Genomic DNA, 15081 nt, shown 5'->3' with positions numbered 1-15081 from the left:
TAGATAGAGTTCTCCGAAAAAACGTGGAGGAAAACCTCCTAGGGATAAGAGACATAGGGCCGAAGAGAGCCAAGAAAGGATCTTTCATGTATAATATCGAATGTTATCAGTTCCGGTAAGTAGACCAAATAATACAATGCAAGCAAAAGTTCCTAATTATTCCAATAATTACATATCCGATTTGACCGATGGACGAATATGCAAGCATACGTTTCATGCTTGTTTGAGTAATAGCAATAAGGTTCCCCAATATCATGCTAAGAATAACTAGGATTTCCAGAAGATGTCATTCGTTTGATGAGAAATAAAAAGGAATATCGAAAATTCGTGTGGCTGAAGCTGAAACAGCTTCTTTTGAAGTAAAAGAAAGAAAAGCAACGAGTGAGAGAGTCAAAGTCGAAAAGAGTATTCCTCACTTCTTTCTCTTATTCAAAACCGTGCACGAGACTTTCATCAAGCATGGCTCCTAAGTGATAAAAGAAAGAAGAACTCATCTTCTTTCCTTTTTTATTACTTTCCTCGTGTATGTATAAGATCGAATCCATTTTATTTTTAAAAAAGATTACTAATCTTTAACTTTTCGAGGAATCCTTCATCAGTGGTTGTGAATGACTGACTTTTTCAATCCTTTCGACCTTGGTTCTATAGGAGCAAGTCAGAAAGATTGAGAAATAGAACCATCTGATTTGATTCATTCTCAATAGCCATGAGATGATCATCTTAGGGTGATCCTTTTGTCAACGGATGCTCCTATTACACTCGTAGTCTCTGAAGGAGGAGAACCAACTATGTAGCATCTACATCGATAATTCAAGCATTGTATACGTCATTAGTCCGATCCTTTGTGGGAACTACCCGTAATAACGAACTTGCAAAATGGATCTGTTTATCATAAAGAGATTCGTTGTTCCTGACCCTGGTTCACTTTAATTGTTATTTGAACAAAAAGATCACAATAAACTTTTCGTAAAAGTTATGTCTTGGTCCGAGTGGGGATAGCATTTCTCTTCTGCATGTCTATGGAGTTTTGAAAAATCCAAACATTTCAGAGATAGATATAGAGGTAGGAATATATCGAACGAACCATGGGGAAAGCTTGAATCCAATTCCTACGGTGAGGGATATAAGCACAATTGAAATTCCTGGGGAGTTATACTCCTAATAGTAACAGAAGATGAAATGAATCCATAAGAGAATCGCTCTCCAAGTCCTCCTGTAATTAACAAATATTACACGGATCTTTTTATCCTAACTCGCTGAAAGATCCTTTTGCCATATCAATCACATATCTCATGTCAATTTCAAGATTGATGGTTTCGCTATATCCATTCATCTAGAAGTCATCAAACATCATAAATTATACCTTAATTAACTCTCAATTAATCTAAACCTTAATTGAATCAGTTCAATTGACTTATATCGAATTCAATTCAATTAGAACAAAGCTGAATCAACCCATAATCCTCATAAAACTAGCCTAGAATCATATTAAGCTGATCTACTTTGGACTTGATTAAGTCTAATTTGGATCCAACAAGCTTAGATCGATCTAAATTGATTCCAAATTATCACAATCGAAATCGACCAAATGTTCAGATTCAATCTAGAGGCCAATTGGGCTTACTGGCCAACCCGAGCCTGAATCCAACCGAATAGAGAGCTAAAATTAGGTCAGGGCGATTCAGTACAGTGTTCGGTCAGCGTAGACCAGCCCAAACTATATGGGCTTCAACCGGTGTGTAATAGGGGCTAATTATATATTACCTCTTATACTTGAATCATATTTGTATTACAATTTATATATTTAAAAAATTTATATCGGGATCCCTGTAGTTCTAAGAGTGAAATAAATAACTTCATTTGTCCTAACTTCGTTAGCTAATATTGACAAAAAATAACGTATGAGTTGTTGAAAATAACTCTAATTGTCACTTGGCTGAGATGAGCCTGCTAAGCCGTAAACCTAGTCTAATCGTCATCGGACTCGAGTGGAACCCACACCTAAGCTTAAGATCCGACCAAAGTTTGGTCAATTTTTAATTTTGATTTTTTATTATCTTTTTCTATATTTACATAGTTCTAAAATTCTATAATAAATCTAGTAATAGATCTAAAATCTCATACGTGCACAATAATTTAGATAGAATATAAACATGATTTATAAAATCCTAAAGCTATTTTTCATGAATTAAAATAATAAAGAATTAATACATTTAAGTTAAAAATCGATAAATCATGAAAAATACTGATGATGAAACCACTTGATATGTGTTTATGATTTAATCTACATTTTGAGTGACGTAGGATGCTTTGATCAGGATGAGACAATTAAAGCAGGAAAATCATGTTGGGCCGGAGGAACATGTCAGAAGATTGGACGTCGGGCCGGTGGATCGGTCGACGTATAGATAGAAGGCTTCGGGCCGTGGATTCGAGCATCGGGCCAAGAAGAGCAAAGATTGTGCCAAGGATATCGGAGTTGCGGAGTTAATTGGCCGATTGGGCAATAGGCCGCAAGAGAGAACAATGTGCTGAAGAATCGGACGAAGCATCGAGGGACCAATGACATGCCGGACAACTTGAATAATTGCTTAGGATTAATTGTCTCGATCGAAGTTTTGTTTTAAGTGTGCAGGATTAACTATGATAGCTTGAAGACATAAAGCAAGTCTACTAGAGTCAGGTTCGATGGGTGTTCGAGAGTCCACCGAGAGTCCGAAGATTCGTCGGAAGTGCTGCCGGAACCAACCGAGAAGAAATTGGGGACTTGTTGAAGTTTTTGGAAGTCCACCGAAGAGATCGTCGGAAGTTCGCGGAGATCACCGAGAAGGCTCGGCTACTCGCTAAACTCGCCACAAGATCGGGAGCCTGTTGGGAGTTTGCCGGAAGTAATCCGAGGGTGTATCGGAAGTCCGTCGGAAGTTCGCCAAAAAGCTCACCGGAAGGAAATTGGAAGTTTCCGGTTAAAAACTTGCTTAGGACTATGTCTTAATTTCATAGTTTGTATGTAATTAGGGTTAGGATTAAGGGTTAATCCTATAACCTGGTTATGAGCCAATTGGGCCTAAGTTCAGACTGGTTTGGGCCAAGTTTGGAGCCCAACCAGTGAGCTGAAATAGTCTAGGCGATGGCACCGCCAGACTAGGTGGTGGCACCGCCTAGAGCCCGAGAGTTCCAATGGTGGCACTACTAGTAAACTGCTGGATTGAGCGGTGGCACCGCCCAGCACCCGAGAGGTCCAATGGTGGCATCGCCAGTGCACTATCAGTGTTAGACACTGATAGATGGTGGCACCGCTAGCACCGGGAAACCTAAAAGCAATTCAAATTTGGAGCCTAAATTTGAATCCTCTTGGGGCCTATAAATACTCCTCAATTCTAAATAGAGAACACAACCTTTGAGAAGTTAGAGATTGAGATAAAGCCTTAGCAAAGTCTTTAGCAAGTCTTGTTTTCAATAGCTTAAGTGTTCACCTCCCTCTTTCTCTTTGAAAATATGTAAGAGTGTAAACCACTTGTAAAAGGTTGTAAGAGCGGTATTTGTCCTTCCCCTTCAAAATAATTTGCTAGTGGAAGTTGGGAGCCTTATTGAAGAAGGCTTCGCAAGTGGATGTAGGTCATTTTGACCGAACCACTTTAAATTGATGTGTTCCTTGAATGTGTGAGTGTTTACCTTTCTTAAATCGTTATTTACATAGCAGCAAGCTTTCGATTTTTATCTTCTTACTTTACTCGAGCTACTTTCACTAAGTCATTCATTGTCAAATCAAAATCTCTACGCATTTATGAAATCGTTTTCAAACTTACGTGTTTTAATCCGCTGCACTAATTCATCGCCCCCCCCCCTCTTAGTGTATTTTCGATCCTAACAATTGGTATTAGAGCCACGATTTTCTACTTTGGTTTAACACCCAAATAGAAATAGCTCTTTTCAGCCTTCAAGAGGGTTACTCTCTCATTCGTCCTCCCTATTTTAATGGGATGGACTACACTTATTGGAAAACTCGAATGAGAGTTTTCTTAGTTTCTTTGGATTTGAATTTATGGTACATAGTCGAAAATGGATTTGAAATGTCTTCTCTTCTAATGAACCATTAGAATGACTTGGAGAAGAAGATGTTTTCTCTAAATGCAAAGGCTACGAATGCCTTATATTGTGCACTTGATAAAAATGAATTTAATAGCGTTTCGAATTGTGATTCGACTTTTGATATTTGGAGAACTCTTGAGGTCACTCATTAAGGCACTAGCCAAGTGAAAGAGTCCAAAATCAATATTTTTGTATATTATTACGAACTTTTCTGAATGAAACCAAGTGAGTCAATCGGAGACATGTACACCCATTTCACGAATGTCATCAATGGACTCAAAGCTCTTGGTAAAGATTTTTCTAACTTTGAATTAGTAACTAAAATTCTAAGATCCTTTCCAAAGAGTTGGGATCCAAAAGTTACGTCCATTCGAGAGGCCAAGGATCTTAAAACATTTCCACTTGAAGAACTAATTGGGTCTCTAATGACCTACGAAATGAACAATATGACAAAAAGGGAACTCGAGAATAACTTTCCAAAGGACAGGAAGGATTTGGGATATAGAACACATGAAGACCACTCGAGCATAAGCTCAAGTGATGGTGAATTTAAACTACAAATGAAACAAAATTTTAAAAGTAAAAAGAACGGAACTACTTACTTTGAACGCAAGAAGAACAAAAATTGGAATGAATTGAGCTCCTCCGAAGACGAGGAGAAAATCAAGAAAGACGAGGTGGCAAACTACGCCTCAACGGTATTCAATGATGAGGTAATCGAAACCCCCTTAATTTATTTTGAAATTACTTGATGTTTTCCATGATATATTTTCTTTTTTTTAAATAATCATTTTTCTTGAAAAGTGCATGTTTTATGTTAATGGAATAAAATGTTAGATTTAAATTTAATGATCATATGTATGTTTTTCTTAAGAAGAAAAAATGTGTATCTTGATGATTTCCGATTTTGATTGAAAACATGCTTGATGTCTTAATGAAAATATTATGAAGTTTAATATCATGCTTAATGATGATGTATGGCTTTTGTATGGAAAACTAAGCATGAAAAGATAGATTCACCTAAAAAGAAAAATGCATGATTATAAAAAATAACAAATGATTTTAGTTGAAAATACCTTATACTCAATAAATCCATGATTGATGAATATGCTTTATGTTTAATGATTTCTTTGCCTCATATGTCTTATCATGATGAATATTTTGAAAATAAATGAAATTATGTTTGATTTGAAGTAATGCATAATGATCATGCTTAATGAGTTTTCTTTCGAAATGATGCATAATAATTCTTGTAATTTATGGATTATTGATTTTCATAATAATAAAAGTGGTTTTAAAAATAATACATGTTTTGATTTGATATAAATGAAATAGGCATGCTTGACGATTGATGATTGTATACTTTAAAAATGACGATTGACAATTGACAATTGATTCACGATTCACGATAATAAGAGTGGCTATTACACATAAATGAAATAGTGTCATGCTTTACGATTGTATACTTAATGATGCATAAAATTATAATGAAAATATTAAAATTTTGATACCATGATTTGATGATTTTATGTATGCAATTTTAAACTTATACATGATGATCTTTATTGTTTATTGATCTTGATGGTTTTTATGAAGAAATTTATTTTTCGATCCTAAACGTTAATGCATGTTTTTATTTGACATAAATGAAAAAGACATGTTTATACGAAATAAATCACTTAAAAAGTATCACATAAAAAGGAAAATATATTATTGGGTTTAAAATCATGAATCTATTAATGAATTTTGTGAACCTTGAAATTGATTTTGATGGTTTGAATCTAATAAGTTTTATCAAAATCACGATCTTGATCTCTTGAAATTTATAACATGAAATCCTTTATGAATCAAGATTTCTTACTCTTTACTCTCTTACATTTTGAGAAAATTTTCAATATGAATCATAAGAGTTCTTATACATGAATTGAAATCTTTTTCTCCTACATTTTCTTTTGTGATTTACTAAAAAGAATATCTTTTTTTTAATTCTTGACTTAAAATTTTATTTGAAAATCTCTTATTATTTGATCTCCTAAGATCTCTCTTTGAATATTTAAAGAGGAGAATTTTCTAGATGAATCATGATTTTGATGATTGAATATTTAATATGCTTGAATTAATATCTTGTTCTCTTACAAAATTAAATGAATTTTATCTATATCATAATCTCCTAAGATTTTCCTTTGATTATTTAAGAGGAGATTTTTTCAAAAGAAAACATATCTTTTGGTATTGTCTTTTCGTGATATGATTTTTATACAATTCCTTATATTTATGAAATATTTATCTTATCACCCATAACTCTTCTTAATATTCCTCATGTGATGATATGAATACATGAAATATTCATTAATTTATTTTGGTGTATATAAATAAGAAATTTCGATCATGCATGGTAGGATGTAATTTGGCAAAATTGGTACCATCATGATGTGAAATAAATGATGATTTGAAATTATGTATGTAATGATGATTTTACATTTTATATACATGATGATTTGGAATTATGCATGCAATACTTTAACTTATGATAATGATGTATGCAATGATGAAATATTCATGATAAAATAATTATTTTGATATTCATGACTTAATTTTCATCTATGTTATTTACCTTTGTCATAATTTTAAAATTAATGTAAAGGGTCTTCCCTTCTTTTTGCCAATGATAAAGGGGAGAAAGAGTTACTAATGTGCTATCTTGAATTGATGTTAAGGGTCATCTTAAAGAGAAATATTGCTAGCTAGCTTGCACAAGTCAAGAGAAGATGCAAACATACTTCATGTAGTTTGCTTCACGTAAAACATTATCTCATGCAAGCTTGTTATCTTGTACTTTACTAGCTTGCACTTTTTAAAGGAAGCAAAAATAGCACTTCTCAGAAGAGAAGAAAGAACTTACTATCTTGAACATCACAAAAATTTGCTACCTTGCATGACATAAAATTTACTAAGATTGCTATCTCAAAATAGTTGCTTTCTTGAACATCTCAAAACTACTAGCTTGCATGTTCTAAAATATTATAAATTTTTGCTAGCTTGTATGAAGTAAAACTTGCATATCGTAAAAATTGTTAGCTTGCAGTCTAAAAAGAAGAAAACATTTGCTATATTAAGAAAAGCAAACATACTAAACTTGCACATCTTTAATTGCTAGATTGCATAATGATAAAAATGGAGATTATGTTTTTCATGCAAATGGTTAGAACTTATATTACAAATATTTATTGTGACACTTCTCCTTTTTGTTGACGATAAAGGGGGAGAAGTATGATCATGTTATACATGATGATGTGTTGCAACTATTCATGGTGAATATTGCAATGACTTGAATTCAATTTGAACTCAAGATTCTATCAATATAGCATATTGATAGGGGGAGTTTGTTTAAACTTTGGGAGTTAAGGTTACTTCCGTCATCATCAAAAAGGGAAAGATTGTTGAATCTCATATTTTGATGATGAAACCACTTGATATGTGTTTATGATTTAATCTGCATTTTGAGTGACGCGGGATGCTTCAATCAGGATGAGATAATTAAAGCAAGAAAATCATGTTAGGGCGGAGGAACATGTCAGAAGATTGGACGTCGGGCCGGTGGATCGGTCGACGTATCGATAGAAAGCTTCGGGCCATGGATTCGGGCATCGGGCCAAGAAGAGTGAAGATTGTGCTAAGGATATCGAAGTTGCGGAGTCAACTGGTCGATTGAGTAATACGTCGTAAGAGAGGACGATGTGCCAAAGAATCGGACGAAGCGTCAAAGGACCAATGACATGTCGGACAACTTGATTAATTGCTTAGGATTAATTGTCTCAATCAAAGTTTTGTTTTAAGTATGCAGGATTAACTACGATAGCTTGAAGACATAAAGCAAGTCTACCAGAGTCAAGTTCGATGGATGTTCGAGAGTCTACCGAAGAGATCGTTGGAAGTTCACGGAGATCACCGAGAAGGCTCGGCTACTTGCTGAACTCGCCATAAGATCGGGAGCCTGTTGGGAGTCCGCCAGAAGAAATCCGAGGGTGTATCGGAAGTCCGTCGGAAGTTCACCAAAAAGCTCGCTAGAAGGAAACTCGACGTTGCCAGTTAAAAACTTGCTTAGGACTATGTCTTAATTTCATAGTTTACATGTAATTAAGGTTAAGATTAAGGGTTAATCCTATAACCTGGTTAGGGGCCAATTGGGCCCAAGTTCGGACTGATTTGGGCCAAGTTTGGAGCCCAACCAGTAAGCTGAAATAGTCTAGGCGATGGCACCGCCAGCAAACTTCTGGATTGGGCGGTGGCACCCCCAGCACCCAAGAGGTCCGGTGGTGGCACCGTCGGACTGGGCGATGGCACCGCCAGTACAGTGTCAATGTCAGACACTGACAGGCAGTGGCATCGCCATTGATAGGCAGTGGCACCGCTAGCACCGGGAAAGCCAAAAGTAATTTAAATTTGGAGCCCAAATTTGAATCCTCTTGGGGCCTATAAAGATTGAGATAAAGCCTTAGCAAATTTTTTAGCAAGTCTTGTTTTTAATAATCGAAGTGTTCACCTCCCTCTTTCTCTTTGAAAATCTATGAAAGTGTGAACCACTTGTAAAATATTGTAAGAGGGGTATTTGTCTTTCCCCTTCAAAGTGATTTGCTAGTGGAAGTTGGGAGCCTCATCGAAGAAGGCTTCGCAAGTGGATGTAGGTCATTTTGACCGAACCACTTTAAATTGGTGTGTTACTTAAATGTGTGAGTGTTTAACTTTCTTAAACTGTTATTTACATAGCAGCAAACTTTCGGTTTTTATCTTCTCATTTTACTCGGGCTACTTTCACCAAGTCATTCATTGTCAAATCGAAATATCTACGCATTTACGTAATTGTTTTTAAACTTACGAGTTTTAATCCGCTACACTAATTCACCCTCCTCTCTTAGTGTCACTCCTAACAACAATAAGTAAGATCGAACTATAATCTATAGTTGGGTTTTTGAACAATTTCTAATCTTAAATTTCATGTATTACATTCTAAAAATTAGCATGATTAATAAAAAAAATATAAAAAAATTTACACTAATCTAAAATAGATTATTCATCTTTAATACTAAAATAAAATTTATGAAATTATTAAGCTTGGAGAGTCGGAGCGAGCAACTATTTTTCTAACTCTCCAACAATGATTCAGCTTTAACACTAAAATTCTTATGCATCTTGCTGGATTGACTACGTGCCTTTCGTTAAGATCGAGCCACTCACCATCGTGAGAGAGAGCTTTGCTTGTCCAAATAGAGGAGAGGAGTAGAGAGTCTTTATTGTATTACGATTCTAATAAAATATTTTTGAGATCAATATTTAATTAATATAATATTATTTAATTCATAACTTATTTATTTCGGTTTCAAACTTCTTTTATTATCAAATCAAGTTAAAAAGGGATAGAATATGATAGAATATTCCTAATTTCTTTTTCGTTTTCGAAATTGTTTCAAATCTATGATTTTTAGGGGATACAAATATGAGACTCGTGTGTGTATATATACATATATAGATTTAAATGGATTAGATCAAGGGATTATGCTAGCGATTCAAAGTAGAATAAAATATACATTTTACGACATCTTCTTTTCTTGATTTTTCTAAAAGAGTCCATATAGTTAAGTGATTGGAATCTAATTCCATTCTCGGCTGGTGGGTTTCTTAGATACGAATATTATAGAGTCGATGATCTTAAAAGATGAGATGAAATCCAACCCAAATCCAAATGATGGGGGGAGGTGTTTGAGATAAAACCCAGTAGCTTCTTATCTCATAGATATGTATCTCCAACCTCGGCTGTTACTTCGGAACCGCCCGGTACCGAGTCACAGTGCGTCGTCTTCGTCTTCCCTCGCGTTGTTTGAGATCCAAAAAGCACGACGCTTTTCTCTTTCTCGCGCGTTGGAATCGGCTCCTCCTTCCCACACAAATGCGGGCTGCTCCTCCCTCCCACAGTTCAAGTACTCCACACCGTTTCTCCTACTGAAGTAGAGTGGTACTACTCCCCACCACCTCCCACTGAAGTAGAGCAGCATCTGTTTGCGCTTAGACTTCATCGCTTCCACCACCACCACAATGTCGTCCGCCATCTCACTGGAGGAGATCAAGAACGACGCCGTCGATCTTGTGAGCGTCGCCTCCTTCCTTTCTTTCTCTCCCTCTCTCTCTTTGGATCGCTGGTCTTGTTTGTGATGTACGTGCGTGTTGTTTAGGAGCACATTCCGGTCGGGGAAGTCTTTGAGCAGCTCAAATGCGACAGGAATGGGCTCACCAACGTCGAGGGGGAGAACCGCATCAAGATCTTTGGGCTCAACAAGCTCGAGGAGAAGAAGGTCTGCTTCTACCACCTCCGCTTTCCTCGTGCTCTTATTTGAGAAAGCCAGGAAAGATCAATGGTTTCACCTTCTTCTCCCTCTTGTTCGCTTGGCTTGAATGATAGGAGAGCAAGGTGCTCAAATTCTTGGGGTTCATGTGGAATCCGCTCTCGTGGGTCATGGAGAGCGCCGCCATCATGGCCATCGCCCTCGCTAATGGAGGGGTACGCTTACCCCGACTTCCCTTCCTTTTACTTCTCTCTCTGTGTCGGAGACCTCTGTGGGGGACGATAATTGGTGAGTGCAACAGGGGAAGCCTCCGGATTGGCAAGACTTCATCGGCATCATCTCCCTTCTCATCATCAACTCGACCATCAGCTTCATCGAGGAGAACAACGCCGGCAATGCCGCCGCCGCTCTCATGGCTGGCCTTGCACCCAAGACCAAGGTCGGCTCCTCGATCTTTCCCCGCCTGTGTTAACCTTCTTCTTTCTCCGTTAATGATTGCTGCTGGTGCTGCTGGTTGAAGGTGCTGAGAGACGGGAGGTGGTCGGAGCAGGATGCGGCGATCCTCGTCCCTGGAGACATTATCAGCATTAAGCTCGGCGACATCATCCCTGCGGACGCACGCCTACTCGACGGCGACCCGCTCAAGATCGACCAGTCCGCCCTAACCGGCGAGTCGCTTCCGGTGACCAGAAACCCTGGCGATGAGGTCTTCTCGGGCTCCACATGCAAGCAAGGCGAGATCGAGGCCGTCGTCATCGCCACCGGCGTGCACACCTTCTTCGGCAAGGCCGCGCACCTCGTCGACAGCACCAATAACGTCGGCCACTTCCAAAAGGTCCGACGACTCGCATCCTCTTCAACTCACCATCACAACATCCTCGGCTCCGGTTGACGCTGATCTGTTCCAGGTGCTAACTGCGATCGGAAACTTCTGCATCTGCTCGATCGCGGTCGGCATGGCGATCGAGATCGTGGTGATGTACCCGATCCAGCGCCGGAAGTACAGGGACGGGATCGACAACCTACTGGTGCTGCTCATCGGCGGGATACCGATTGCGATGCCCACCGTGCTGTCGGTCACCATGGCCATCGGATCGCATCGGCTGTCAGAGCAGGGAGCCATCACGAAGAGGATGACTGCAATCGAGGAGATGGCAGGGATGGACGTGCTCTGCAGCGACAAGACCGGAACCCTCACCCTTAACAAGCTTACCGTCGACAGGACTCTAATCGAGGTAAGATGACTAGGATAAATACTTCAAGATAAGAACACCTATTTCCTCCGTCAATTCTTTGAAGCAAAATTTTCACCCTCGAGCATATCGAATCTAGCACGTAAAAAATGCATCTTGTTGTTCTAATTACTACTTGTGCAGGTATTCGAGAGAGATGTGGATAGGGAAGCCGTGATCCTCCATGCCGCAAGGGCCGCCAGGGTCGAGAACCAGGACGCCATCGATGCCGCCATTGTTGGAATGCTTGCTGATCCCAAGGAGGTAATCTCATGATTGTTGCCGTATAGCTGAACCTGTAAAAGTTTTACATGATTTGACAGTCAATTACAAGATACCAATTTCCACGCTCAAATCGTGATTCAAATTCTCAGATCGTCTAGTATGAATATTATTACTGGGTTCAGATTCCTACTTTGCGGTGATGCTCTGTTCTTGCCGTCTTAGAACTTTATCTGGAACAGGCACGTGCAGGGATCGATGAGGTGCACTTCTTGCCCTTCAATCCTGTCGACAAGCGGACGGCCATCACCTACGTAGACTCCTTTGGCAATTGGCATCGATCGAGCAAGGGAGCCCCGGAACAGGTACAGATTTGTTCCGTGATCTCGCTCTTCTGCTGGTTTCGGAGTTCATCCCCCGTTGCCTCATTCGCTTTTTCTTTAGATCGTTGAGCTGTGCAGCATGAGGGAGGATGCCAAGAAGAAGGTTCACGCCGTCATCGACAAGTTCGCCGACCGTGGCCTGCGGTCGCTGGCCGTCGCCCGACAGGAAATTCCTGAGAAGAGGAAGGAAAGCGCCGGAGGGCCATGGCAGTTCATGGGGCTGCTACCGCTGTTCGACCCACCGAGACACGACAGTGCGGAGACCATTCGTCGAGCACTCAACCTAGGCGTGAACGTGAAGATGATCACCGGTGATCAGTTGGCTATAGCCAAGGAGACCGGGCGGAGGCTCGGGATGGGTACCAACATGTACCCCTCGTCCACTCTTCTCGGCAACAAGAACGATGATCTCACCGGTAGCATCCCTGTCGACGAGCTCATCGAGAAGGCCGATGGTTTTGCTGGTGTCTTCCCAGGTCGGATGATCCCTCGTCTTTTAGTAGAACATGATATGGAATGCAAGGAGAACTCGATTCACCATCTGCTGTCGATGCAGAGCACAAGTACGAGATCGTGAAGAGACTGCAGGAGAGGAGCCACATCTGTGGCATGACAGGCGACGGCGTGAACGACGCCCCGGCCCTGAAGAAGGCGGACATCGGCATCGCCGTCGCTGACGCCACCGACGCTGCTCGTGGCGCTTCGGACATTGTCCTGACGGAGCCGGGACTCAGTGTCATCGTCAGCGCCGTCCTCACCAGCCGCGCAATCTTCCAGCGCATGAAGAACTACACCATCTACGCCGTCTCCATCACCATCCGAGTCGTGTTAGGCTTCCTCCTCCTCGCGCTCATCTGGCGTTTCAATTTTTCCCCTTTCATGGTCCTCATAATCGCCATCCTCAATGACGGGACCATCATGACCATCTCCAAGGACCGAGTCAAGCCCTCTCCGATGCCCGATTCGTGGAAGCTCCGCGAGATCTTCGCCACCGGGATCGTCCTCGGCACCTACCTTGCGCTCATGACTGTGCTGTTCTTCTGGATCGCTCACCAAACGGACTTCTTCCCCGTGAGTACTCTGCTTGAACTAAACGAAGATGATCATCATATGGTCCTCGTACATGTAAACTCCGGCCTTTTGTTGCAGAAAACATTTGGAGTAAGGCCGATCAGGGACAATCAAGATGAACTGACCTCCGCGATCTACCTCCAAGTGAGTGTCGTTAGCCAGGCGCTCATATTCGTGACGCGGTCCAGAAGCTGGTGCTTTGTGGAGCGCCCTGGGCTGTTTCTTGTGGCTGCCTTCGTTATTGCGCAGCTGGTGAATGCTTCCTACTCTTCTTAATCATCTGAATCCTCTCAAGAACTTCCTCATTTATAGATTTGCGTGTGCAGTGCCACTGACAATCGTCGCAAGTGCAGGTGGCTACTTTCATCTCTGTGTACGCGAGCTGGGGATTCGCGAGAATCCATGGCATAGGGTGGGGGTGGGCTGGAGTGATATGGCTCTTCAGCATCGTCACCTTCTTCCCGCTCGACTTCCTCAAGTTCATCATCCGGTACACACTGAGTGGCAAGGCTTGGGTCAACCTCTACGAGAGCAAGGTATCGTCTTCTTCGCTCTCCTCGTTCTTGGATTGATTACTGTCAAGAGGAAGAAAAACCAACAAACTTGCGTTTCTCATCCGCACCGGATCGAAAGCAGACGGCTTTCACGACCAAGTTGGATTACGGGAAGGGGGAAAGGGAGGCGCAATGGGCGCTAGCGCAGCGTACCCTGCACGGCCTCCAGCCACCGGACTCTTCAGGTCTCTTCAACGAGAAGAACTACAGGGAGTTGTCTGAGATCGCCGAGCAGGCTAAGAGACGCGCCGAGGTCGCCAGGTAACAAGGTATTTGGAAGCATTATACCCTCTTCTTCTTCTTCTGATGGTGGCCTCAAACTGCTGCAGGCTTAGGGAGCTTCACACGCTAAAAGGACACGTTGAGTCAGTAGTGAAGCTCAAAGGGCTGGACATTGAGACGATGCAGCATCACTATACGCTTTGAGAGGAGGGAGGACGATGGCAGACCAAGAGAGAGGCTCGAGAATAAAGATGTCGGTTTCTTTGCTAACTTCTCTGTGTTTAAGATTCTTTTGTTCTTAGGTAGAACCCAAAAATAAGTCACAGGGGAATCAAAGACCTGTCTGTCTTTTGCATCTCAGATTCTTCTCACGTGCTTCTTGCTTGGATCTCCTTGGCCAAGTAATCGCGTTCTTGTGTTCTACATTGATCTTTATGCAGTTAAAGTAGAGAGGATTTATTTTGTCCAGAGTAGATTTCTATGCACCATTGACGCGGTTGTATAATGATGATAAGCTCGCTGGATATCAAGGTGAGCTCCGATGAGCAGAGCATCAAACTCTGCGTTGACGCACAAACGTGAAGTATCTTTTAGATGTCGCCTGTGCTAATATTACATATTTTTTATATCAAAATATGTTTCTAAATTATTATAATAGAAACATAAGAAAATTAATACGAAAATAAAATAGCATACCTTCAACATTGTTACTAAAAATTTTAGTAACAGTTTCTTATTCAACTTTGATATTTCTCGACTTAGAATTTTCATTTTAGATAGTGTAGGAAATCCTTTAGACTTCGAGAGATGAAATTAATAATATTAAATAAAATATTTAATAATAATAATTTATTTAGAATAAAAAATCAAAATATTTAAATCACAATGAATGATGAAATTAATTATAAAGAATGATGAACTTAATGAGAATGGTTATATTATTATTAAATAAAATATTTAATAATAATGA

At 40.2% G+C, this 15081-nt stretch overlaps 1 protein-coding gene across 1 annotated transcript; it reads left to right on the top strand.

Annotated features, from left to right (window-relative positions):
• Positions 1–9956: 9956 nt before the first annotated feature.
• LOC103978168 (plasma membrane ATPase 4-like) lies at positions 9957–14588 on the top strand. The gene is made up of 14 exons (XM_009393874.3): positions 9957–10230; positions 10317–10436; positions 10544–10642; positions 10729–10866; positions 10948–11262; positions 11336–11662; positions 11804–11923; positions 12124–12246; positions 12326–12740; positions 12821–13335; positions 13414–13587; positions 13689–13871; positions 13972–14150; positions 14219–14588. The coding sequence occupies exons 1-14, from the start codon at positions 10180–10182 to the stop codon at positions 14313–14315; spliced, it is 2856 nt and encodes a 951-aa protein (XP_009392149.2). The 5' UTR covers positions 9957–10179; the 3' UTR covers positions 14316–14588.
• The last annotated feature ends 493 nt before the right edge of the window (positions 14589–15081 follow it).

Source organism: Musa acuminata, chromosome BXJ3-3 (assembly GCF_036884655.1).
Source record: "Musa acuminata AAA Group cultivar baxijiao chromosome BXJ3-3, Cavendish_Baxijiao_AAA, whole genome shotgun sequence".
NCBI lineage: Eukaryota > Viridiplantae > Streptophyta > Magnoliopsida > Zingiberales > Musaceae > Musa > Musa acuminata.
Note: the sequence above shows the minus strand (reverse complement) of the source record. Positions and strands in the feature narration are given on the sequence as shown.

What these genes read in the sequence shown, in the direction of transcription:
- LOC103978168 (XM_009393874.3), top strand. Translation starts at nt 10,180, where the DNA reads ATGTCGTCCGCCATCTCACTGGAGGAGATCAAGAACGACGCCGTCGAT. An exon ending in AGAACGACGCCGTCGATCTT is followed by an intron (nt 10,231 to 10,316) that starts GTGAGCGTCGCC and finishes CGTGTTGTTTAG; the next exon opens with GAGCACATTCCGGTCGGGGA. An exon ending in ACGTCGGCCACTTCCAAAAG is followed by an intron (nt 11,263 to 11,335) that starts GTCCGACGACTC and finishes GATCTGTTCCAG; the next exon opens with GTGCTAACTGCGATCGGAAA.